The sequence below is a fragment of the Corapipo altera genome, unplaced genomic scaffold, assembly GCF_003945725.1.
Source record: "Corapipo altera isolate COAL_440 unplaced genomic scaffold, ASM394572v1 61281, whole genome shotgun sequence".
NCBI lineage: Eukaryota > Metazoa > Chordata > Aves > Passeriformes > Pipridae > Corapipo > Corapipo altera.
Genome location: NW_020884921.1, coordinates 53,727 through 78,126, shown reverse-complemented (window position 1 = coordinate 78,126; position 24,400 = coordinate 53,727). Strand labels below are relative to the sequence as shown.

General features: G+C 37.1%; 1 protein-coding gene across 1 annotated transcript in view; it reads left to right on the top strand.

Annotated features, from left to right (window-relative positions):
* The window catches only part of WDR36 (WD repeat domain 36), a 32,166-nt gene extending 12,416 nt beyond the window's left edge, over positions 1–19,750 (top strand). Inside the window, exons 10-23 of the mRNA XM_027656864.1 lie at positions 601–666; positions 1,595–1,678; positions 3,160–3,314; positions 4,109–4,223; positions 5,428–5,593; positions 5,873–5,981; positions 6,711–6,790; positions 11,820–11,927; positions 12,873–12,970; positions 14,467–14,609; positions 14,956–15,072; positions 15,302–15,383; positions 17,303–17,490; positions 18,882–19,750. Coding sequence (XP_027512665.1) covers positions 601–666; positions 1,595–1,678; positions 3,160–3,314; positions 4,109–4,223; positions 5,428–5,593; positions 5,873–5,981; positions 6,711–6,790; positions 11,820–11,927; positions 12,873–12,970; positions 14,467–14,609; positions 14,956–15,072; positions 15,302–15,383; positions 17,303–17,490; positions 18,882–19,031 — 1,661 coding nt within the window. The 3' untranslated portion in view covers positions 19,032–19,750. The remainder of the gene's footprint in view (positions 1–600; positions 667–1,594; positions 1,679–3,159; positions 3,315–4,108; positions 4,224–5,427; positions 5,594–5,872; positions 5,982–6,710; positions 6,791–11,819; positions 11,928–12,872; positions 12,971–14,466; positions 14,610–14,955; positions 15,073–15,301; positions 15,384–17,302; positions 17,491–18,881) is intronic.
* The last annotated feature ends 4,650 nt before the right edge of the window (positions 19,751–24,400 follow it).

Below are 24,400 nucleotides of genomic sequence, written 5' to 3'. Positions count from 1 at the left end.
CTTTCTGTCTCTATATTAAATTCCTATCAGTTCTGTGAACACTGGTCACTGGGTAGAGTAGGAGAGTCCCATTAGTGTCCTGGTTACAGGAAAGATGGACAACCCAGCTTTTACCATTTTCATTTGGGTTAGCTTGCTGAGTAACCTGGATGTAGTTCTTAATCAGTCACAGCATGTATTGGTTAGAAAAATAAAGGAAGGAATGTTGTAGTTATTGAAGGGAGTATATAACGTCATGAGAAAGCTTTGGAAGTATTATGGAGGTATTTGAAGGATGAAACACTTTATTTAATGTTCTTATTGTTGAAAGCTGGATACAGGTAGATATTGTGGTAGAGAAAGGAGCAGGGACAGAGGAATTAACATGGAAAAGATGTCTATAAAGAGGTGTCATTCTGGTCATGTGTGGGGCAAAACTGTAGGAATGGAATGTAGGCCGTAGAAAACTAGGCTTCGTTAGTTATGCTGCTTATAGTGTATCTATTTTTTCTTGGACCAGAATTTTTAGTTGCTTATTACTTATCCTTTTATTTTCATTTCTCAAATAGATTATGCCTAAGTTGATTTTTGCCCTTCTCAATTCTCCTAATTTTTTGTCAGGTCAAGATGGAACATTGCAGTCCTTTTCAACAGTGCATGACAGGTTCAATAAAAGTTTAGGACGTGGTGAGTATTTCAGTCAAAGTACAAGTATTGGTGAAAAAAAGCTCTGAAAAGTGTTTATGTAAATGTTAAGCAGGCTTTATTTTCCCTTTAACTGTTGTATAAAAATTAGTTGCCTCAGTTGTTCTGTAAATTCAGTCCTTCCTGCAAAGTGTACTTCCAGATTTGTTTGTACTTAAAAAAAGTAATTTCCATAGCCTGGCACTATATACTCCTTCACCATGGGAAATGTTGGGCATGACTTCTGTATTTAAAATGTATAAGGCATTAGCTGACATTAAGTATGTGTAATTACAACTTTTTACCATATTCCCCTTCTATTCAGTTGACTAAATTGATATTTCATAGCTTGAGTTCCTTTGATCTAATGTAGAGTTTAACTCAAAACACATCTTGCACACAGTGCCATGATATAGTTTGGAGAGCAAGGATCAGAAAGACTAAAATAATTCTTAGTTTTAAGTGTTTATCTATATGGTTGTATATGTATTTAGATCTGTTTGAAAAGACATATGCAGATTAATTGGTTTTGTATATATATCCTTTGGGTATAAATTTGAAATTCCCAATTCTTTGGTTATTGAAGGGGCTGGGTGTTACATATTGCTTTGTATAGTCATGTCTGTATGACCATGTTTTTAGCTGTAATGGGGGAACTTCTGCCTCAAGACTTCAGCACAAGATCCTGGAACAAACAGACTGAGTAGTACATCTGTGTAAAAGGCTGGTGATTTGTTCAGCATCACATGAATGTTGACAGGAACTCTGATACTATTCTTACCTCTTCAAACCCTAGGGAACAGCACTGCTGTGTTTATATAGGCCAGATTTTTCTGTTTAATAGGAACGTTATGTTTTGTTAACAATCCTTTTTAAACCATTATTCTCATTTCTCATCATGAGACTGAGACACTTATCTTCTATTTCTAAGGTTCGATTAACAAAAAGAAATCAAAAAAGAAAGGTCTTAAGCTTGACACGATGGCACTTCCACCAATTACAGCCTTTGCTTCAGGTAAGTGGTCTTTCACATACATTACAGAGTAAATGTTAATACAGTATCATCATATATTCTTTAACCCTCAAGACACTACTGTTTTGAAAGCTCATGATATAATAACATGAGATTATTAAGCATCTGTGGCCTTTCATGAGTTGTTGTCAGGTTAAAATTACATTTTATTTTGTAAAGTTTTCCAATATTTCTAAAAGAGCATTTTCTTTTGAACGTCTGTCTTGCTCTTTGGCTTGAAAATCTCCTGCCAGAATCTTTTGGTGTATATATTATTCCAGCTGGAGAACCAGCAATTAGAGGGGGGATAAAGATCATTTTCAGCTGAGGAAATCTTAGGAACAATGTCTGATTTTGATTCCTCAGCTCTTTCATTTGAGTGACTTTTCAATGTCAAAGTTCAAGTAATCTGTTAATTTGCAATTCAGTATGCAGATAAGGAGCCTAACTTTTTTGAAGCAGAATTACAATTATCTTTGCTTCATCAAAATGTGCTTCCTTAAAATAATGACCTCCTCTTGAAGTCTGTTTTGTCTCAAGTATAAATATTTTCTTTTCTGAGGGTGGTTTATTGTTTCCTGTGTTGAAAGATCTGGATTTACAGTTTTGTGTAGCCATTTGACACATATGACATTCATATTTGTAGTGATACAGACATTTATACTTCAGTGATACAGACTGTCTGTACATACTAGTTGCAAATATCTCTGTGTATTTTTAAAATTTCTATTTAAATATAATTAATTTTGAATTAATTATTTTTAAATTAATATTATACCTTCCTGTATTTGGAGACATAAAACCCCCATTTATTTAAATATGTTATGGAGTTGTTTCCTTTTTGCTGTCTTGTCTTTGGTAAAATGAACCTGTTTGTATCTCCTTTTAGTCTTTGAAGTTCAAGAAATATCCAGTTTCAAACTCTCTATTTTTTTTATGTATATATTATGGAAAAAAGGCAAAGTTGCTTATTATTTAGACTTTTATATATAATATTTGACTGCAAAGTTTGGATACTGACCTTTGGAGAAATAAATTTTCCTGAAAATGCAAAAAAAGCGTTTTGCTGTGTGGAGCAGATTTAGCTCTTAATCCCAGCTTTAATTTGTTATATAGTGGCTTCTGCTGCTTCAACAACTGAAGAAACAGCTAACAGACTCAGCTGGAAGTGTGTACAGATGGAGCAATTTAAGCCACTTGCATTGGAATACGCTTTTCAAACTCCATAGGCTAAAACATACAAAGACATAAGACATCCAAAAAAATGCTTGTGTTTCTGTTAGCAATTTATTTGCACTACCACATGCACAACATTTTGCCAGGTGTTTTTTTCTCTATGGCAGCCTTTCAACTGTGCAACAAGAACAATAAATATGAATTGTTCTGTCTAAAGTTATTTCAAAATACTCTTTCCTAAGATATCAGAAAGGCTTGTTTGACTTTAGAATTATTGTTTGTAAAAGGACTATATGTTGCATTTGCAGAAGTGGCACATCAGAGTGACTGGGATGCTATTATTGCCTGCCATCAAGGGTATATAACCTGTACAACTTGGAACTATCAGAAAACTTCCATGGGAGCTCATAAACTGAGACCTGAAGAATTTAACAAGTACAAACCTATTGATATATATGCAACAGTAAGTTTATTTCTTATAATGTTTCTTCAGCATTATGTAAAATGTTTTACAACTTGAGTTGGACACAATGACATTGTGTTGAACCCACAATGAGGGCAATACAGTACTAAGCTTTACCTGCTTCGTAGACAAGTAGTTACTGTGGCACACTTCATGTGCTAGGCATTGAGCAACTCCTATATCTTGTGATAAATTGTTTTTCTGACCTTGTGTGTAGTAGTTAAGTGGTAGTAAGTAAAGTTAAGTAAAATAAAGATAATTTTAAGTACCTGGTTTTCTTTTGGCTACTGGATTGCTTTGGATTGTATTTTTCCAAAGACAGCTAGACCGTTGTTTCTTTGTTTCTTGCTATTTAAACTCTGTGTGAACTTACCTTATTTTAGGGTGCCACGGACAATATGGACATTCAAAGAGGCATGCAGTCACCATGCTTACACTTTATCTTAGGGATTAAATTTGTGGATGTCTTGATTTTTTGGGTTACAGTGTTGATATTATTACGTATGGCTTCGTTGGATGTCACTAAACTTTCATCATCAAGCAGTGGCCTTCGTATTACATGTTGACTATTTGCTTATTTTAAGAGTTCCTCCCTCTACTTTTCTGAGATGTAAGTTGTTGGTTCTGTACAGGTTTCCTTGAAGAAGTCTAATAAAAATATATTAGTATTTTGTATTTCTACATATTTTGTATGCTACGTATCATCTAGCAACTTTGCTAATTGATATGCACTCAGAGAATCTTTTTTCATAGGTTCTTTGTTTTGTTGTTTTTTTTTTTTATTCCCTTGAAAGGCAGTTGATATTACCTCATGTGGTAACTTTGCTGTAATTGGGATGTCAACTGGACAGGTGGATGTGTATAACATGCAGTCTGGCATTCACAGAGGGCGTTATGGCAAAGAAAAAGGTAAGGATTGCTAGACTTTTAAAATACTCGCTCAGAAAAGAACAGCAGTAACCTGTTGTTCTGTCAGCTAAGATATTTAACATAGGTTCTGAGGTGAATTTGGGATTTTTTTTCAGTGTCTCTGATTACCATACTGTCCTATGTTGCACTGCAGTCAGAAACCTCATTTGAAGGACGGGATCCTTGCTAGTTTTAACAGGTCTGATGTTAGCAAATCCTTGGTTTTAATTAACACAAAATTGTCAGTTCCAAAATGGTTAACACCAAAATGAAATCCTCTGGCCTCCGCTCTTTTTGAGATAAGCACATTTCTTGGCTGCTTGTTACAAGGTTCTATCTCTTGAGATAAATTTTCCCATCTGTTTTATGCTCCCTGCTTAAAAATTAAACAGTATTTTACGTGAGTGGGAAATTAAAATCCTAAACAAGTATTTCTTTGCATATGGTATTATTTTTAATTATCCAGCTGCAAAATTATGACGTAATGTGGCAGTGTTCTGTCGTTTCCTTTTAATGGTTGCATACATATATATTTCACGTCATATATCCTCATGCATGTGTTTTGGTCCTCAAGATCTGAATGTTTTGTTGTAGAAACAAGGAAAGAACCTTTAAATGTTACTGGATTTTTAAAAGCATAGGAAACATGAAGTGTTCTCCTAATAAAATAATTGGTTGATAACAGGATGAGTTTTCTAATTTTATTTACTGGCCAGTAGCTCTAGGCATAGATAAAGAAATAAAATTGATCCAAACCCAGAGGAGCTATGTCTTGTCTTTACACTGCAGTGTAAAGTGGCCTAGGAAAACTTCCAGACTTTGTGCTGGAACCAAAGCTGGAAATTTTTTCTGGAGTGGTCTGGCCTCCTGGAGGCATTCCCCTAAGTGATTCAAAAAGTCTCTCAAATCTCACACTCACAAAAAGCTCCCCAAAACTGAAAACAGAAGTATGAACAGCTTCAGCTGCTCACAAATTTTTACTTGTATTCCAGGTGTTTACTTGAAAGCAGTTTGATTTCTGTACAGGTTAAAAAAATATGATATTGGAGCAATCCTGTCAGGTGGCTTTAGAATTCTTTGTCACTTGCTTACTGCTCATTCAGTGTAGTTTGGCAAAGACATACAGAATAGTTTTTGGCATTCAGTTGATTTCTACGCTAAGTTTAAATTCTGAAATAATACTCTCTTTTCTCTTGATTTGCAGCACATGAAGGGGCCATTAGAGGGGTAGCAGTGGATGGATTAAACCAGCTGGTAATCACAGCTGGTAGTGAAGGATTAATTAAATTTTGGAAATTCAAAACTAAAGAGCTAGTTTACTCCACTGAACTTTCTTCTTCTCCAAGTGCAATTCTGCTTCACAGAGATAGGTAAGAAACTGAAGCTATTCCATGTGCATGTTGTTTTGCTGTACATATTTGTCTGAAATGGCAACCAGCATTCTAGTTAAGTTTATGTATTTGATCCTTTGAAATATAACTGACTACTAGACACAAAACAAAATTATTACAAGATATTTTATTAGACTGGAAGAGTGTAATAATGATATTATCCGAAATTATTTTAGGATAAAAGATACCTGGAGCAATGTTAGGATATTTTTTGTCTCTTGAGTATTCACTATCATATGCATTAATGTTTCTTGGCAGTGGTATTCTGGGAATTGCCTTTGAGGACTTCAGTATTAGTGTTTTGGATATAGAAACCAGGAAGATTGTCAGGACATTCTCAGGACACCATGGACGGATTAATGACATGGTAATTATTAACTCATTTTCTGTAAAGGTGACATAGATACGTAATTAATTTTAAAGATAATTAATTTCTCTGCAGGTATTAAGTCACTGAGTATTATATTCAGCTGTGAGTTGTGGAGTTGTTGTTCAGCTCTACAGCAGTTTTGGCCATGTTAGTTTTCAAGTTAAAATGTATAGTGTTGGAATGGCCATCTATTTTTAATGTACTTTGGGATTTTACTATAATTTTGCCAGAAGCTGATTTTGGGTCAAACAAAATAAAGCATTAGGAATAATGAAAAACACATTGAGAAGCAAACTTGTACAGTAGTCTCAGCTGTGTACATAGAAGAGATGAGTCAGGTGTAAACAGATCTAAGATTACACCACACAATGACCATTCCTTATTTACATCTTATGTAATAGTGTTTTGTAGAGTTCATTGCAGTAGTTTTTAATTCTAAATGCTACTAAATGAGTATTTATTTCATTTTTTCAATTTTATGCTTAGTGATTTTCATCACTAACAGTCAAAGCACTTTGGTCCTGACTTTTGTAAGTCAGATCTGTCCTTTGTCATATATTTAAACCTGTTTTGAAATAGCTTTTCTCGCTTTCAACAGTGTGTTGTCAGTTTTGGTTTATCACCTGAACATTTCATCCTGGTGTTAGACAGCAGTCTAATCTTGACAGTGCCTCTTGTAGGGATTGGCTTGTCCATTGTGCCATTAAATTGACTATTTTATTTTAGACTTTCAGTCCTGATGGTCGTTGGCTAATAACTTCATCAATGGACTGCACCATTAAGACTTGGGACCTTCCGTCTGGATGGTGAGTCACTTTAAAAACATATAGCAGAACTAATAATCTCATGTCTGATAAATGGCAAAAAGCCTTCTGGCTTGATTATCTGTCACCAGCTTGTGCTATGTGATATTCAAAGTTGCACATGGTATAACAACTCAGTTCTCAGTATTTTAGTTGTGTCCAATGCAAGACCCTTTTTCTGGGTCTGCAGAATAACAGCATCTTTAAGATCTGTTGAGGACACCTGGAGTTTTCATATAGTGTCAGTGAGTGTTAATTTGTTCTTTGTCTGGAACCAGCACTATAATCTAAAGGTCAAGAGGTTGCTTAAGCTGAACTGCATTGTGATATGCTGAAGTATTCATGGGATCATAGAGTGTTTTGAGTGGGAAGCGAGCTTCAAAGATCTAATTCAACTACCGTGATGTGGACAGACACTTCTTTCACTAGACCAGGTTACTCAAAGCCCCATCCAACCTGGCCTTGAGCACTTCCAGGAATGGGCCATCCACTTGGCAACTTGTTTGTGCAACCTGTTTCAGTGCCTCACCACCCTCATCATAAAAAATTTCTACCTTGTATCCAATATAATCCTACACCCTTTCAGTTCAACACTGTTGACCCTTATCCTTTCACCACAGGCTCTGTTAAAAAGTCTAACTCAACCTTTCTTGCAAGCCCCCTGTAAATACTGAAAGACCACAAAGTCATCTCCCCAGAGCCTTCTGTTCCCCAGGGTGGACCCATACCAACTCTCTCAGCTTCTCTTCGTAGGAAATGTGTTCCAGTCATTTTCCTGGACTTGCTCTAACTTCATATCTGTCTTGTTCTGGGAGCCCCAGAGTTGGATGCAGTACTCCAACTGGTTTTGTAAATAGAAGCCTGTTTTCACTTACATTCATTTTAGCACACAATAAGGCTTTACATCAGTTATATTTTTAATTGCAACTGCCAAAAATTCTCCTTCATGATCCGCTGTGAGTAGGCTTCTCCCAGAGTAAATTTGGCTGAGAAATATAAGAGTACACACAGGAAGTTCAGGAGCCCAGAAAAAAACAAGGTGAAAAGTAACTTAGAGTTCTGTCAGTGCATTTTTTTAGCAGCACGTCAGATAGATTTATTTTTTTTAAGTAATTTAAGGTAGTGCTATGCAGCGTGCAGTTCTGGTGATCACTAAATGGTTTCACTGGATTGATTAGTTGATGTCATGTGGTCAATAATTTTGTATACTGTTCAAGTTTTACTACCTAAAGTGTGTTGAGTATCAACAAACAAATCACATGTTCTTACATGATGAATGACACTAGTCTAAAATAGGACAGTGTGATGCTTTCACTCTAGGCCTTCCTGGAGACCAACTTGTAACCAGGAAGGAACTAGGGTAATGACTTAGGAAGTATTCCATGCTATTCCTTTCTGTAACACAACATATAAAAAGACGCAGATAAGAGGGTTGGCTCTCTTCTCTCTTCCTGTGGCTGAAGGCGACAGGTCTCTCCGTAGACGGGCTTTGCTTATATAGGCCAGGGCCTGCTACTCAGACCTGCCGTTATCTCCAGTCTCTCCGGGAGGCGTGGGGGAGTTGGCTGCTGCCTTGCACAGCTCTGCTTTCCGGATCAGGGAAGTATTGAATTTGTTTTTATATTTATTGACTAGCTCTCTATTAACAAGTATATTGAGGAGATATTTGTTTTTAGGCTTCTTTTTATCCCTGTTTCCCCCTCCCTTTTCCCTTTTTTTCCCTCCTCCTGGGAGCTCCCTGTTGTGGATAATATATTCAAATTGTATATATATAATTGTAAATATATATTTTTTATTAATAGAATCCCGTTTGGTTCAAACTTCTTTCAGTTTTTTTCCTGTGGTTTGTTTTTTCTTCCCTCTCTGGGAAGCAGACCCTATTGTCAAGTTTCGGAGACTTGGCGGGAAGCCAGCTCGAAACTTGCACAGATAGGATGGACATTAAGTGTTGTCTTTCCAGTATAAATGGGAAGAAAATTAACACTCTGTTTGGACTTCATCTTTCTAATACTCTTTCCCTTCCAAAATAATATGCCTGCAAAAAATTGCAGTATTAATTAATATCAGTTACTTCATTTCTTTGATAACATAACACTTTGCAGTAATAATCTGTTCATAATGTTTTTGAAAGTACCCTAACAATAGTTCTTGTTTACATGTAACAAAATTACATATTTTGTCTCTTCTCTCTGATGGCAAGAAATTCAGATCAAGCTGAAATCTAGGAAGATATATGACAAACCCTGGTTTTGAAAGTACTTAAGTTAAATTATTCTTCCAGAATGTAAAGGCAAGGTTTTCCCTTAACTGTAGGAAGAGGAGTGTATTGTGTTGTGGTTTGAGAGCCCCAAAATCCAGTTCTCGAGTCCAAGCCCCTCCCACCCCCCACATCTCAATCCAGTGTGAGATGAGTTTTCCAGACACCACACAAGACTCAAAATGGGGGGAAAGGAAATTATATTACAATGACTGTACAAATAAATATTACAATACATCATATACAATCATAACTATCTCTCCTATTATAAATCAGTATTTGCAATGGATCAATCTCTTCTCCCTTCAATGAAAGTCCAGAAGGGAAAAGGAAAGATCCTTTCCACTCTTAAGAGCAGCAGTGTCTCTAGGGCAGCAGTCTCTCTCTCTCTCTCTCTCTCATGCAGCAGCTGTAGCTGGACCTCTTTCCATTATACACAAGGGGGGTCTCCAAGCCCCTCTCGGCCCTTCGATTCCAAGCGAGGGTCTTTCTCTTCCGTGGGCTGTGCTCACTGGGACAAAGGTCGCTTCACCACGTCATATCACGAAGTGCAGGAGTCTTCATGGTGGTCCCTATCCTCAGGGGATTCAAGCTCCCTTGCAGAGCTCCTGTGCTCTGTCATCAGGCTGCTAGCTTAGCAGCAGCAGGGCGGGGGGCGAAGTCCTCCTCCACATTCCTTTTGGCCGTCCTGGTCCAGCTTTCCAGGATTCCTGAGCTTCTCAGCTCCCCTCCCTCTGGTGCGTGCTGCATTTTAGGACTTCCATCAAGTGGGAGTCCACCACCCTTCCTCTCTAGGAGGGATCCCCAAGGAGTTTGGGGAGTTTATTTCAGTTCTTACCCAGACTCTCTCTCTGTAGAGCTTAGTCCTGCTCTGTCTCCATCACACATTTCTCTGTGTCTCTCCTCCTCGGCTGCAATGCCGGCTTTGCTGCTTCTCCCTCATCTCTTGGCTTTCAGCCATAGCCTCCGTTCACTGCTGTTTCTGTCGCTGCTTCTGCTGCTGCTCACAGTGGAGAAACATCCCCCAGCTCTTAGCTACAGATACTTAGCCCAGTCTAACACTGTTCCAAGTCCCTGTAGCCCCTCAGCCGGGGGCTGGGGGGGGCCCAGCCCTCAGTGGGGCTTCAGGCCCCTCTCTCTTCGTGGCCTCAGAACATGGCCACCTCTCCAACAACAACTACCACATCACCTTCTTTTCTGGTCTGCTTCTGGTGATATGTTTATATTTTGCAGGAGCGCTGATTGAGTCAACCCCCTTGGGGGTTACCATTTTATAACTCCAGGGGGAAAACGTTTTTCCCCCACCACAATTGACAAGAAAGAACAGCTTTTAATAAAAAGCCTGATGCTTGCTTTACTCCTGTGAGTCATACGTAGAAGAATTGACTTACAAACTCGGTGTTCTAAAGCCTCAGCTTTGATACTGTTCTTATAAAAAGATGAAAAACATGTTTCTAGAATCCTACTTTACAAAAATTACTAACTGACTTAGATAAATTGTATGGCATCTCTTAGTTAAACATATGTTTTTACTTGGGAATGCCGCTTCACTGTCCTTATATATTGTAAGTATTCCTAGTGGATGTTTTGAATGTAGAGCTTTTTGAAAATCAGGAAAGAATTGCCAATTTATGTGAAGAAAGACGAAGCAGGAACTTGGTGTATTTTATGCTGAAAGGGATGAATCTCTTACCTGAGATTTGAAACCTGTATCTACCAACATGCCGAAGGAAATGTTGGGGAAAAAAATGCAGGGGAAAAAAGGCTTTTATTTTTAACATAGTCTGTCAAACCATCACAGGAGTGCATAGTATTTAAGAAAATACATGCCCGCAGGATTTTACATTTTAAACTGCTTTGTTACATCAGTATTTTTTCTATGGTTAGTGAGCAAAACAAGGTTGTAGAACTAGCTGCTCTCATCAGTTCTCACTTTACTTTTGATTTTGGTCCATAAGCAAGAGCAAGGTATTCCAGCTCTCCATTTTTCTTTTTGTTTCTCTCGGTAAACTAGTTGTCAAATTCAGCTTTTACTTACATTTTGAAGTAAATAAAATTTATACCTCAACAAGTGACAAGCATGCTATGAACCTGGACTGGAGTGGAAGTCTGGCAGGGCACGCATCATCCAGGACTTATGGCATCATCCAGAACTCAAGTGTCGCTCTGTTAGAATAGTCACATACTACTGAATATTTTAACCTTGGTTTTGCATGGTATTTTTTCAATTTTCTGCAATAGTGAAAGGAATGGTCAAGGAGTAGTATATCAGGCTGAAGATATGGTAATGTCAAAACTGTTGCAGTTAATCAAATTTTGCATTGTACAGTCCATTCTTTACTTGGGAAACATTAGGTGCAAGTATTACCCAGCTGTATGTGAAATGTATTGAGAAAGGGAATTATCAGTTAATGGCAGAGCATTAAAAGATGAGGTCAGAGCAACATGGGGCTGTTTGGGAGCTCAAAATTTATGGCCACTGAGAAGGTTAGCATTAGCCATAAGGAGTTAAATGTGGACAGATGGTTCATCACATTTTCCACAGAATGTGGATGTCTAAGGAGGTGCCAGTTTTAGAGAATTTTATAGCGATGAGTGGTTTGATGCACAGTACTGTTCACTTGCTAAGTTTATATAATATATTTGAATACATCTAATGCCCTGGTTTGTGTGCATACTTCCAGTGTCCTGTTTGCATTCAGCTGTAATTCAAATATGCATAGATAAACAAGTTCATCTTGCTGAGAATTTCTCTGTTGTGTTTCTTCTCCCTAGCCTTATAGATTGTTTTTTGGTGGACTCTGCAGCTGTGAGCCTTACTATGTCACCTACAGGAGATTTTCTAGCTTCAGCACATGTGGATGATCTTGGAATTTATTTGTGGTGAGTGTATAATACTTATGTTTCTACACAGATTTTCAGATGGGAAAGAATTCTTTTAATCACCTTCATTGCAAATAGAGAATTGCTCTGTGAAGTATCATCTCCACTTTTGTCTCATTGTAATTAAGGGAGATACTCTGTATTGCTGAGATTCATAAATCTTGAAATTTCCGCTGTTAAGGTATTTATTCTGATAATTAAATTATCTTTTTTTCTAAATATTTCTTTCTTATTCTTAAAAATTCCTGTTATGCCATTCCTAAAGTTTTTCTTTGTCTCTATTTTTTTTTAACCCCTTTGGAATGTCTTTATTCAAATAGTGTTTCTTTTTGAAGTGCTTTTCTTGTCCTGCTTCACACACTTTATTTGAAAGTTGTGATTATTTCTCTTTATTAGTGATAAATGAGCACAGAGGTAACGTGTTTTAGTTCAATTTCCTCCTGATAGGGTTTTGAAGCAAATGACTGCTTAGGTCAGTACTGGAGTAACATACCATTTAAGTGTTTTGGGGTTTTTCCCCTTTCATTTGATAGGTCTTTCAGGTTACATATGTTGACTGTAGTTTTGCCTGAGGCGTGTTCAACTGTTAGACCTTCCTTGTGAATAATAACAAGTATTTTTACCTAGCCCTGGTTTATATTGGCAGATAAAATAATTTGCCAGAGAAATAATTCAGCAGAATGACTTGTGTACATGTTCCTTAGTCATTATTAAATGTTCTTGGCAATAATACTTCAGCACAGCCTTTATGTTTCAGATTTTCAGGTGATATCTGTTGATGCGTTTAATTTCTTGCTTATCTGGTAGATTAGAAAAACTGATCTTGACTAGAACCTGGTGAATTGCCATAATGCAATAGTTTTAGACTGCAGTAAAAATCATGTCTAAAGTGCTTGTTCCCATTCACCTGAAGATTGTTTTTAAAATGCCTGTCTTATTTTTCAGGTCAAACCGTTCTCTGTATTCACTTGTGTCATTACGACCCCTTCCTGCAGATTATGAGCCTTCTTTGGTGACACTCCCTAGCACCTGCCCTGTGCAAGGTAATTTTCAGATGAAAGCCTATTTCATTTTGAGTTTGCTATTATATTTCAATTAGAAGATGATTTGCTTCCTCAGTAACAAACTCATTGTGTCTTACTATGCCTTCTCTGAGCTGTTCCTAATGCTTCCACCATTTTTGGCATGCTTACTCATATGCTAATACTATTTACTAAAATCTAGTCATGTTTCTATGTTCAGACATGTGGAATTACATTGTGATGATTTCAACATCTTTGAGAAGATTTTTTTTTTAGTGGAAAAACATTGTGCTATTTGCTGGCTTTCTTTAATCCCAGACTTGTGTAAATACCTTATGTTTTGACGTTTGTGGGGCCAGTTTGAAATTGACGTTACTGTCTGGCACTGGGAGGGATATTGTTCTTTATTCCACTTCCCTCGCAACTTGTTTCTCTCCTTGTGTGCCACGGTATATTCACTGCTATGTGTTGTCTTGTTGGCGAGAGAATTGGGTTCAGCTGACCCTGCCTTTCTAGATTCCTAGTGAAGGAAAGGCCTAAATGGCATTTTAGCTGCATTTAATCGAAATGATTGTGCTTCTGAGGTCCTCTAGGTGGCGATCTTGTCTGCCCAAGTTTTGCAGTGCTTGCATTTCTCCATCTGGAGGAGAAACAACTAGCCATGGGCCACTAAAAGAGCGAGGAACATGCTTGATGAAGACTGCTTTATTAAGCACATACTTATTTGAGATACTTAAATTAGGGAGACAGGATTTCATCCAAAACCTCTGAATGTTTTTAACTTGATTCTGGCTGAAAGCTTTAATCTACTTCCTGTTTTCAGCAAATGTCAAGTTCCTGTTTAGATGCTCAGAGCTCTTAATGGTTTTTACAGGTCTTGGTTGTTGTAGGCTTTTCTGTTAGATTCATTGTTTTAACCATGTAGCATTTTGCAAAAAAAAAAAAGGGAGAGTAGTAGAAATGTTTGGTCAAGACCACAAAGGAAGTCCAGAGAAAATCTTATGACAGACATTTTGTTGTGGGATGTTGTGCTTTAATGTTGAGATTTTCTTCATTTTTATGTGCCACTTCAGTCATACCTGTGAAGAGATTGTGATGAGGTTATGAATATGGTACATATTTAAATGCAAAAGTTTTACACCTTTGTAAAGTTTGTAGAACTAAAATTTCTGTGTATATATTTAAAAAGGTTAACAAAATTTTAACAGTAATACATTGTTTTTTTAGAATTCTATAAATTGTTTTGATATAATTTCAGCCGAAGTGGACAAATCTTATCAGTCTTTAAAAATTTTGTTTATCCAATTCTGCATTTTAGCTATAGGTTTTTAAAATTATTTCATAGGGTTAACAAGATTCTGTAGCTTTTCAGCTCTAAGTTATGCTAGCACTTATATCCATAACTGTTATGCATTTGTTATTCAAAAACTGCAAGATACATAATAATACTGGGTTTGATTTAAAAAAAAAAAATATGTGGAGTATGTATGTTCATAAATGATATCTGTTCCTGAAAGATGAGGAAATGTCAGGAGAAGAAGAGCCGTGTGATGAAATGATAGAATATGTCACACCTGAGCAGTTGGAAGAGCAGCTGGTGACCCTTTCCTCATTACCGGAATCAAGATGGAAAAACCTCCTCAACCTTGATGTTATCAAGGTACTGAAACTGTGGAAAAAATAGCAAACAGACAGATATATTTCCCCTTGTTCTATGAGATGCATTACTGATTTGTGAAATTTGATTCCTCTTTTCAGGTATTTTCAAGATTTTGCTGTAGAAAGCCATAAGGTGCTTTTCAGAATTCCTGGGATTTGGGAGAGGAGTTGTTTGTCTTCTAAATAGTATCTTCACATTTACTAGCAAAACTTTTACTTATGTATTACTTTTCAGTTAGTGTTTAGAGTTTTCATAGTATTTTAAAAATGAAACTCTTGACAAAAAAAAATTCCCATGTATTCTTACTATGATGATGATTATTTTAATTCAAATATCTAATTAACAGAAAAAAAATAAACCAAGAGAGCCACCAAAAGTTCCGAAGGCAGCACCTTTCTTCATACCAACAGTTCCTGGTCTTATACCCCGATACATTCCACCAGAGGAAGAAAAAGATACACAGGTAAAACCAACAAAAATTATAACTTTTTTTATCTAGTATATTTTCAAAGAAATCTTAAATGCTTTTTAGTGCTGAGTGAAATTCCTGCTGACTTTAAAGTGCCAGTTTTAACTCATTCCATTAATGCATATTTGCCAAAGTCTTTTATTCTGTCAGTAGGAAAATAATCTAAGTTGTAAAAATATATTTTCATATTCATGTACACTCTTTTAATACTTTTGTGGTCTAGTCAAAGGTGGTAAACCTTGGAGTACTGGCACAGAAATCTGATTTCTGCATTCATCTAGAAGAAGCCCTGAGCACTAATGAATGTAAGTTAATAAAATACTTAAATAAAAATGCTGATGCTGCTTATGTTTTGAAATACATGTGCTTTCTAAAGTCAGAATTGTAACACATGGGAGGAAAAAATATGCATAGTACAGTAGCAAAGAGAATGACCTGATTAATGCATAGATAGCCAATCTAGATCAAGATCCATTGGTAGTCCAGCTTACCTGCAGCATGGAATCCTTACAGAGAAATGCTGGCTAAAACCATTCTAGGAAGAGAAGGTAGTGCTTCTGAGATCATTAGCCTTTTTGGAGATGGTGGTGGTCTTGCCCAGAAAAGTGCTGTGTATTATTTGTAGGGGAAGGAAGGGATTGATTTGGTAAAGAGATAGTCTGGTGATTTACTGAAACATGAAAAACATAATGTCCCTAGCAAGTTCTCCTAAGGGCTACTTCTCTAGGCATTCAGCAAACTTACACCTTTAATTAATTGCTTTACAATTTAAAGCTTAAGAAGAAATGATATAAAAATAAGGTGTTGAATTTCTTTGGAACCTATTTTGAAATTTAATCACTTAAATTGCCTTTGACGTGTACCAGCTTAACTTGTGCTCCTACAGAATCATTGAAACTTAGTTGTTTTGAAAATGATTGCTAACATAGCTACCTTGGAAATGTAAATGGAGATTCACTGGCAGTTTGTCTACAAAGCAGTTCTGTTGGGAATTCTATTACCCCTTCTTGAACTCTTTTGAGTTGACTAGCTTACTCAACTGCACTTGAAACATTTTGTGTGCAGAACTTTGTCTGTCACAAATGAGGTGTGTTTTTATGCTGTGTTTTTAGGATTTCTATTTGATAGTATTCTATTAAACTGCTTCGGGTGAATATTTAAGAACCCTACCAAGCATCTAGAGGCTGGCTGTACCAGGGAGCAAGTGCACTCTTTCCCATATTGTATGTGTACCAATTTCATAACATGTTCCGTGCTTAGTTTTTTTAATAGCACAGAAGTTATTTAATGTATCTGTTTAGTACTGTTCATATCATAATTACATTTAAAACTAGCAAATGATTTTCATAGGAATCAAATACAGATTTATACCACCTAAAGAATCTTAGCCAGTGTCTAATACCATTAGTTACCAAGATATGAGAGTCTTTGGGAATGATATGAGAATTTGGTCTTCTTAGTAACTTCTTAAATTACATTTTTAAAAGTGTTTCAACCATCAGTTGCATTTGCAACCAAACATGTTTTTGCTTCTTCATTTTTAAAGCAAATGGGTGGGATTCTCATAGGTAATCAGGTAGGATTGTAGAAATCCTGAGGAGGAACACTTATGAAGAGGAGGAAAGAGTTTTTAAATTGCATGTATTTCTACCATGAAAAAGATTTTTCCACCACCCCCCAGGCCCCTGAAAAAGCAGGAGGAATTCACTTGACAAAAGCTGTAATTATATTAGATGCACCAGATGATCCCTAGTTTTGCTTAATGTCAATAACAGTAAAGATGCCTAGTAAAAATAGTACCTTATCACTTTCAGAGCATATTCACTGTTTTAGTAGCTTGAAATCCCAAGTGTATACATTCTTTTTACCAAGAGATATAAAATGACAGTGCTATGTGGTTAATAAGAAATTTTGTTCAGCTTAAAGGACAGAAAACGGGGAGAAAAATGAAACAAATATAAAGGTGTTCCTTGTATTTTTCAAGATGGACTTACAAATAAAGTACATGTGTCTTATTAGAAATGTACTTCTCTAGTATGTGATGGGACAGTAAATTAAAGGCAGGAAGGCATTTTGTTGTAAACAAAGTAGAAAGGAAAGAGTAGGAACTTGAAATTCATAGTCACTGCTTAAGAATTTTGGAATAAACCTGCCTTATGATGGGTTTGTAAGGTACTTGTCTGCAGAAGTTTCTGATAACATCTCATTCAATGTTTTAACACAGATGAAGTGTCACTTGACCTACTGAAAAGGTTGGGACCATCTAATACTGAGATAGAACTGCGAGGTTTGGCCCCTGAAGGTGGTGGCTCAATGGAGGTGATGCTGAGCTTTTTGAGAATGATTGGGATGATGCTAAACAAAAAGTACAACTTTGAACTTGCCCAGGCATACCTTGCATTATTTTTAAAGGTAATCATTTTCTTAAAAAATTTGATGTTAGTCCTGTTTAAAATTATGGTTGTGCAGTAAAAGGATATAACTTGTCTGCTTGAAAGAGTGTCTTAAATGATTTCGTTTGGGAATGGTTTTAAAATGTCTAACTGAATGTACTGGATGATTTGACAACTCATCTGACCATAGACAAGAAAAATCTGCAAAAAACCCCAGGTATTCTGAATAGGACCCTGGCAGCCAGGTTTTATTCTAGTATTTTTTATTTAGAATTTTTTTTATTTTTTTGTAACATATGGAATTTATTAATGGTTGTTAATTGTTAAGCTGATATATGCTATGTCTTAAGTAGGCAAAGAATTTAATGCACAGTGGTTGGGAAAGTAAATTAGAGATTTTGTTGGACTTACCGCTATACATTGCAAGCCTGACTTACTTTCCATGTCAGTGGGCTTCCTTTCCTCTGTTACCTGTTAAGCATCACAGAGCTAGTGAAATAACTCCCAGGTCTTGTAGAAGTCAGAAAGTTATTTGGATGAAGCACACTATAAGTTAATCTTAGAGAGAAAGTCATTCTGTAGAAGATTGAAACCGTTCTGATATACAAGTGCTTGAGATACTCTGATTTGTGAAACCATATGAAAGCAATTAATTACAGTTTACTGGTGAAACATTGTTATAAACATTCAGGCACCTTGTAATACTGGGGCATTCATGGCCTCCCTGGGCAACCTGTTCCAGTGCCTCTCCACTCTCACAGTAAAGAATTTCTTCCTAATATCCAAACTGAACCTACTCTCTTTTAGGCTAAAGCTGAATAGCAATACTCCCAGATTTAAATTGTAACCTGGAATACAACTATTCCATTCATAAAGTGGTAATAACTGCTACAAGATCAAAAGGTTTTTTTTCCTTCTGTTTTAACAAGGTTACTGCTTGTTACATGAAGAGATATCATCCATCTGTATCGGTATGGAGTGTGCTGGCATCATTCTTCCTGCTGTATGCAACATGGATAACTAAAATAATAATCCTGATTGACCTCAGGGCATCTGTCTAGCTTTTCTAGCCTAAAGAGGAATTTGTGATGCAAATCAGAAGAAGGAGAAAGTTATGCTCTAGAAGAGTGTGTGATTAGGATAGATTCAGCAGCTTAGGTAGAAGAAGATCTAGTAAAGCAGTAGCATATTGAAGATATTTTGCTGCCTTGTCTCATTTAGTACATATGTGGGAGTAAAATGGTTTGGGTAAAACTAGCAAAAGAGACGCAGCATGGAATAGAGGGAATTAATTCAAGGAAAAGGAATTCCTTACTTGGAAGGCAAAGTATTTCCTGAAGGCAAAGTATTGAAATTGAATTTTTTTTATTATCTGTATTTGTTTCACTAACTGCTTGTTTTCATTTTCAGTTACATCTGAAGATTCTCTCATCAGAGCCAAACCTATTGGAAGAACTATCCAAATTGTCAGTGCAACTTGAGGACACTTGGATTCGTTTGCAGACTCTCTTCAATCAGAGTCTGTGTGTTTTAACGTATATGAAAAGTGCTCTGCTGTAAAATACTAATGGTTTTGTCTGCATAAAATTTCCCTCAGAATAATAATACAATTCATTACCAAAAATACCAGATTCCAAAAGTCATACTGGGTCTTAGAAACATAGAATCATTAAGGTTGGAAAAGAGCTCCAAGATCGAGTCCAACCTTTGACTGAATACCTCCCATGTCCACTAAGCTATATCACTAAGTGCCACATTTACTCATTTTTTGGGTTCTTCCAGGGATGGTGGCTTTACCTCTTCCCTGGGGAGGCTGTTCCAGTGCTTCTTCTGATGCTGTATTTTATACATCTGCGTATGGCAGAGTATTTTAGAACATGCATAACTGCATATTTTTGTTGAGTTGGAGCAAAAATTAGTATGTCCAGCTATTCATGTTCTATTGGTTTTTGCTGTCAGTGAACAGACAGTTGAATTCAAGGCCAGGTTGGACAGAACCCTGAGCAACCTGGTCTAGTGGATGGTGTCTCTACCCATGGGAGTGAGTTAGGAACTAGATGATATTTAAGGTCCCTTCCAGCTCAAGCCATTCAATGATTCTATGATTCTGTGGCTATAAATAATGTAGCTAGTTACCGTAGGCTTTCATGACCAAAACGGTAGATCAGAATGAAAAAGTTACTTGGGGGGAAAAAAAAAGAGGTGGGAATGTAATTTCTGTGCAGGAGACCAAAATCTATGTTGTGTTTAATAAAGTTACTGTTTTTGCAAAAATAAAACAAAATGTCTGAATTATAAACATTTTATTATCATTAATTTAAAGCAATTTAATCTAAAAATTGTGCTCCTCTGCGATTAGTGCACTTTTCCTATGAAGTTTGTAAAAATCAGTCTTTTTCTGACTTTGGCAAACTGTGTTCTGTAGCTGCAGACATTTGTTTCTGAATGCAGATATTTCCAACTGTACTACAAATACTTGAAGTTTAAAAAAAAGAAACACCAAACTAAACAAACAAACAAAAACTTTCACTCATTTTTTATAATCAGGTTTTTTGGACACACTCAATTTCTTCTGAAAATTAGGTTTCCTTTCTTAAGGAGAAGAGATTACCAGAATAAAAGCCTCTGAGTTTTGGGGAATTTTAATTGAATCAGATGTGGTTTTTACAAATTAATATTTAGGTTTCAAACTATAAGATTTGGGCGTTGTTCAGGAGCTCATGAGTGAAATTATCAACTTTGCATTTTAAGACTACTTCCTCACAGCAGAAGAATCTCCTGAATGAGGCTTTTGGTATATTTCATATGCTTCAGCTACATACACAGTCTAACAGAATAACTAATACAAATGTATGCAATTTCAATGGGTAAACTTCAAAGATGGATTCATTGCGTTTGGCACAAGACTGAGACAAGGGTATGGTTTTGGCATGCTGTATGTGTAATTTTTCTTTTTTTCAATACCATCACATTATAGAACTTGTTTTAGTTATCTATACTGGAACAAATTATCTGCAAACACAGAGTAATCAGAGAATCATAGAACGGTTTGGGTTGGAAGGGACCTTAAAGATCATCTGCCATGGGCAGGGACACCTTCCTCTAGACCAGGCTGCTCACGGCCACATCCAGACTGGCCTTGGGCACTTCCAGGAATGGGTTGTCCACAAGTTCCCTGGGTAACCTGTTCCACTGTCTCACCACCCTCACTGGGAAGAATTTCTTGCTAATACCCATTCTGACCCTACTGTTGTTAAGTCTAAAGCCACCCCTCGGTCTGATCACAACAGGCCCTTGTAAATCCCCCTCCAGCAGTGCTGTAGCCCCTTTTAGCCTGCTATTAAGGTCACCCTGGAGCTTCCTCTTCTTCAGGTGGAACAATCTCAATTCTTTCAGCCTTTCCTCATAGGAGAGGCATTTCATCCCTTTAATCATCTTCATGGCCCTCCACTGGACTCTCTTCAAGAAGTTATGTTTCCCTCTCTGCAGTCAGTGGGAGCTTCAGCAGACTGCCACAGCTTCTCAAATATCATGGGTAGTGGCTTAGCCATTTCACTCATCAACTTCTCTGTGTCGTCCTGGCTGTTCTTTATCCATAACTTTGCCTCACATAAAGGCTTGAAGGGAATGGCAAAATACTATAGAAGTTTCCAGTCTGGCATTATAGCCAGTTAGGACTGAGAATGTGGAGTCAGTGGGAGTAATGTACACCTGAGGTTTTTTTATGAAGTTTACTATGGAGATTTAAGAAAATCCTTTATACCATACAATTATTAGCTGCTGGTGATATGGTCCTCAAGAAGCCATTGTTTCCAGTTTCTCGGATGCATCTGAAGCAGTCCAAAGTCCCTCAAATTTCACTGTAATATATAATAAACCTCTGAATTTACAGGCATTATTGTAACTAATCTAGATCTTAAAGAATCATTTTTGAGCCAAGACAGAATATTAAAAGTAAGTCATTGGTTGCGGACCTGTCCGAGTGGAAGAAGGAACAGTGGATAAAGAATGTTCCTCTTGGATCAGAGTGAGGGTCTGTCAAGCCTTGCACCCTGTCTCCAGCTGCAGCAAGGAATAGATGCAAAGGGTTTAGCAACCTGGTCATATATAAAGAAGTCTTTCTCAAGCACATACCACCACCTTTCAGCAAACAGCTATTTAGATACTTTGTGACCCAGCTGTAGCCCAACAGTTGTGCTTAATGCTCTGTGATGGACCTGTTTGTTCTCTCTGAGTTCATCTAATCTCTTTTAGAACCCATTTATCCTTCACTACATCCTGTAGTAATGGGACCTACAATTTAATTAACAGAAGTAATGTGTTTCTGTTTGTATACTCCAGACCTGCTGTCTTCTAATGTTACATACCCCTCCTACTTCTTGAAAGTTAGAAATATCAGTTGTGCTCTAGTCTTCATGATTTACAGCCTCTCCACCACAGAGCAGTGATGAAAGAGTTTCTATTCGTGAAGGAGATACTTTGTGTTACTCAGTGCACGTGTGTTTTTTCACTGGCATACAAGAACACTTTATGGGCACAGTTGTTTAAATCTGTTTGTACAAGATTTGTCCACAAAACTTCTATGAATTGTAGAGGAGGGAGGATTTTTTAGTTTCTTTTTTCATGGTGTACTTGACGTAATCATAAGAAAAAAGACATACTCTGCCAGACAGGCCATTCATCTGAAAGCAGAAAAATGAAGGTAATTTTTGTGAACAATGTATGCATAACACAGTTAACATAGTATTTGCAGTCTGGATGATCTCATTAAATGTGTTTGATTCAGTTTCTTATATCATACCTAGATGTGTTTTAAGTCTACCTGGAACACTTTAGTTGTTTCCTTCAGAAAACAGTGCTTAGATGTGAGTGTTGTCCCACCTCCTTTATTCTTTTGTCTTTTTCTCAGCATTCCTAGTCATCACTGCTATTTCAGGGATGTTTGGCTATTCTTAGAGCTGTAGAGTCTTACATCAGTAGCTCTGATTGCTTCTTTTTCTGGGCCTTTTATTTTGCCTTTTTACCACACGTCAAAATGATTAGCAACTTTTTGCCATTAATAAATAACTTTTTCAGTAATAAAAAATAAATTCCACCCACTAGTGGATGAAGGTGGGTGGGTATTTCACCTGCTACTTCCTGTATTATTCCTTCGCCTGAGATATCAAGGACAATATCTTATGATGTTAGTCAAAAGTTGTTGATTACAAGTGATAAGACACATGACAATTCAGTTTGATAGGTGAGGCTTTGCATTACGCATAATAACTCATTTGGTCTGGTGCTCTTGTAGTAGCATATGCAATAGGACATGGGAAAATCATTAGATGGATTAAGGGATATAGTCATTAACTCTAAGTTTTCTTCTGAACAGGATAACTACTGAAGATTTTATAATTCTTACACAATACCAAGCCCATCTTAAGCAAGCTCTGACTAGCAGCTTGCTGTTAGGATTCTGCAATATTTCTGTGTGTCACAGCACACCTTCCAGCTTTGTCTCAAGTCTGTTATTTGCCTGTGCCTGCCTCTGTCCCTGTGCTTCATTTTCACCATAGTCTTGGCTCTTATGGCTTCTGAGCGTAGCTGCTGCTCTTGGAAGCTCCTGTACCCAGCAGTCCTGTCAAGTTAGACCTCAGAATAATACATGAGTTTAGCAATTCATCCCTCCCGTTAGCACCCCAAATTTTTCTTAACAGTTAGTCAGATTCATGTCTCAGAAGGATTTTTGTAAATATAGCTCACTGAAAAAAGTGGTTATGACACTCTTTTCTTACACTCTTGTCTGATATTCCTGCTGCTTTGGAAATATTCCACCTCTTTGGCATGGCTGGAACTGAAAAGTCACCAGAGTGTTGTAATGCAACATGTCCCTTCCTGTCCTGTGGGGCAAAGGTTAAAGCCCAGATAAACGTGTTTTCAGAGTGTGTCAGGTTGCGTTTTCTGTTGAACATTGGGTTTGATCACACAGGGTTGTGCAGACGGTTGTTCTTCACCTTTTTGATTAAACTTTGTATTTGTCCATTGCTTTGGATTGATGAAAGGATGAAGGATGACTGCCCAGTTCTCTTTGAAGATTTCAATTTCAACAAAATCAAGATAAATGTAAGCTATTTCGACAGTGCTTACATCATTGAGATGGTTTATTCATGGTGCTAGAGAAAACAGCACCATCTGTACAGAAATCCCTTCTGCTCCCTTTGTGTGGGTGAGGGAGGATGACAACCCACTGGTGCATATGGAAAAGGCAGAAATATTTCATACCTTTTTTTTTGCTTGAGGCTTCACAGGCAAAGACTGCTTCCATTTTCTGTGAACACCACAGAAGGAAAGGAGTTGCCAGTAACAGGGAAGAAATGCGTTAAAAAGACTTTAAGAGCACAATCACCTTATAACCATGGGGCTCCACACATGGACTTTTGCACAAATGCTGTTTTTGCCCATCAGCTGTAACACAGTTGTAACACAGGAGGTCCCTGACAACTGGATTGAGGCTGTAGTGTCCACTTTTAAAAAAGGTGAACTGGAACATCCGGGAAACTCTGCGTTCATAAAACTTGTCTCAGTGTCCAAAACAATCAGGGAGCATGTACTGCATGTGCTTTTGGAATCCATCTCCATTACACAAATGGCAAGATGATGAACAACAACCTGCAGAGAGTCATAAGGGCAAATCATGCTTGACTAAGTTAAGTTGCCTTCTGGGATGAAATGGCTGGTTACATGGACAGAGGAAGAGCCATGAATTTAACGATAAAATTTAGTGCAAGTATAGCAGTCTGTAATTACTTTATCATAGTCAATAATACGAGAATTGCTACTCTTAAAGTCAACAGGTATCCTTTCAGTTAAGATTTTGAAAATTATGGTGCTTGTTCATTGCAGTCTATGTGCCATGAACCTTTTATATTGTGAGCTGACGTGTCATA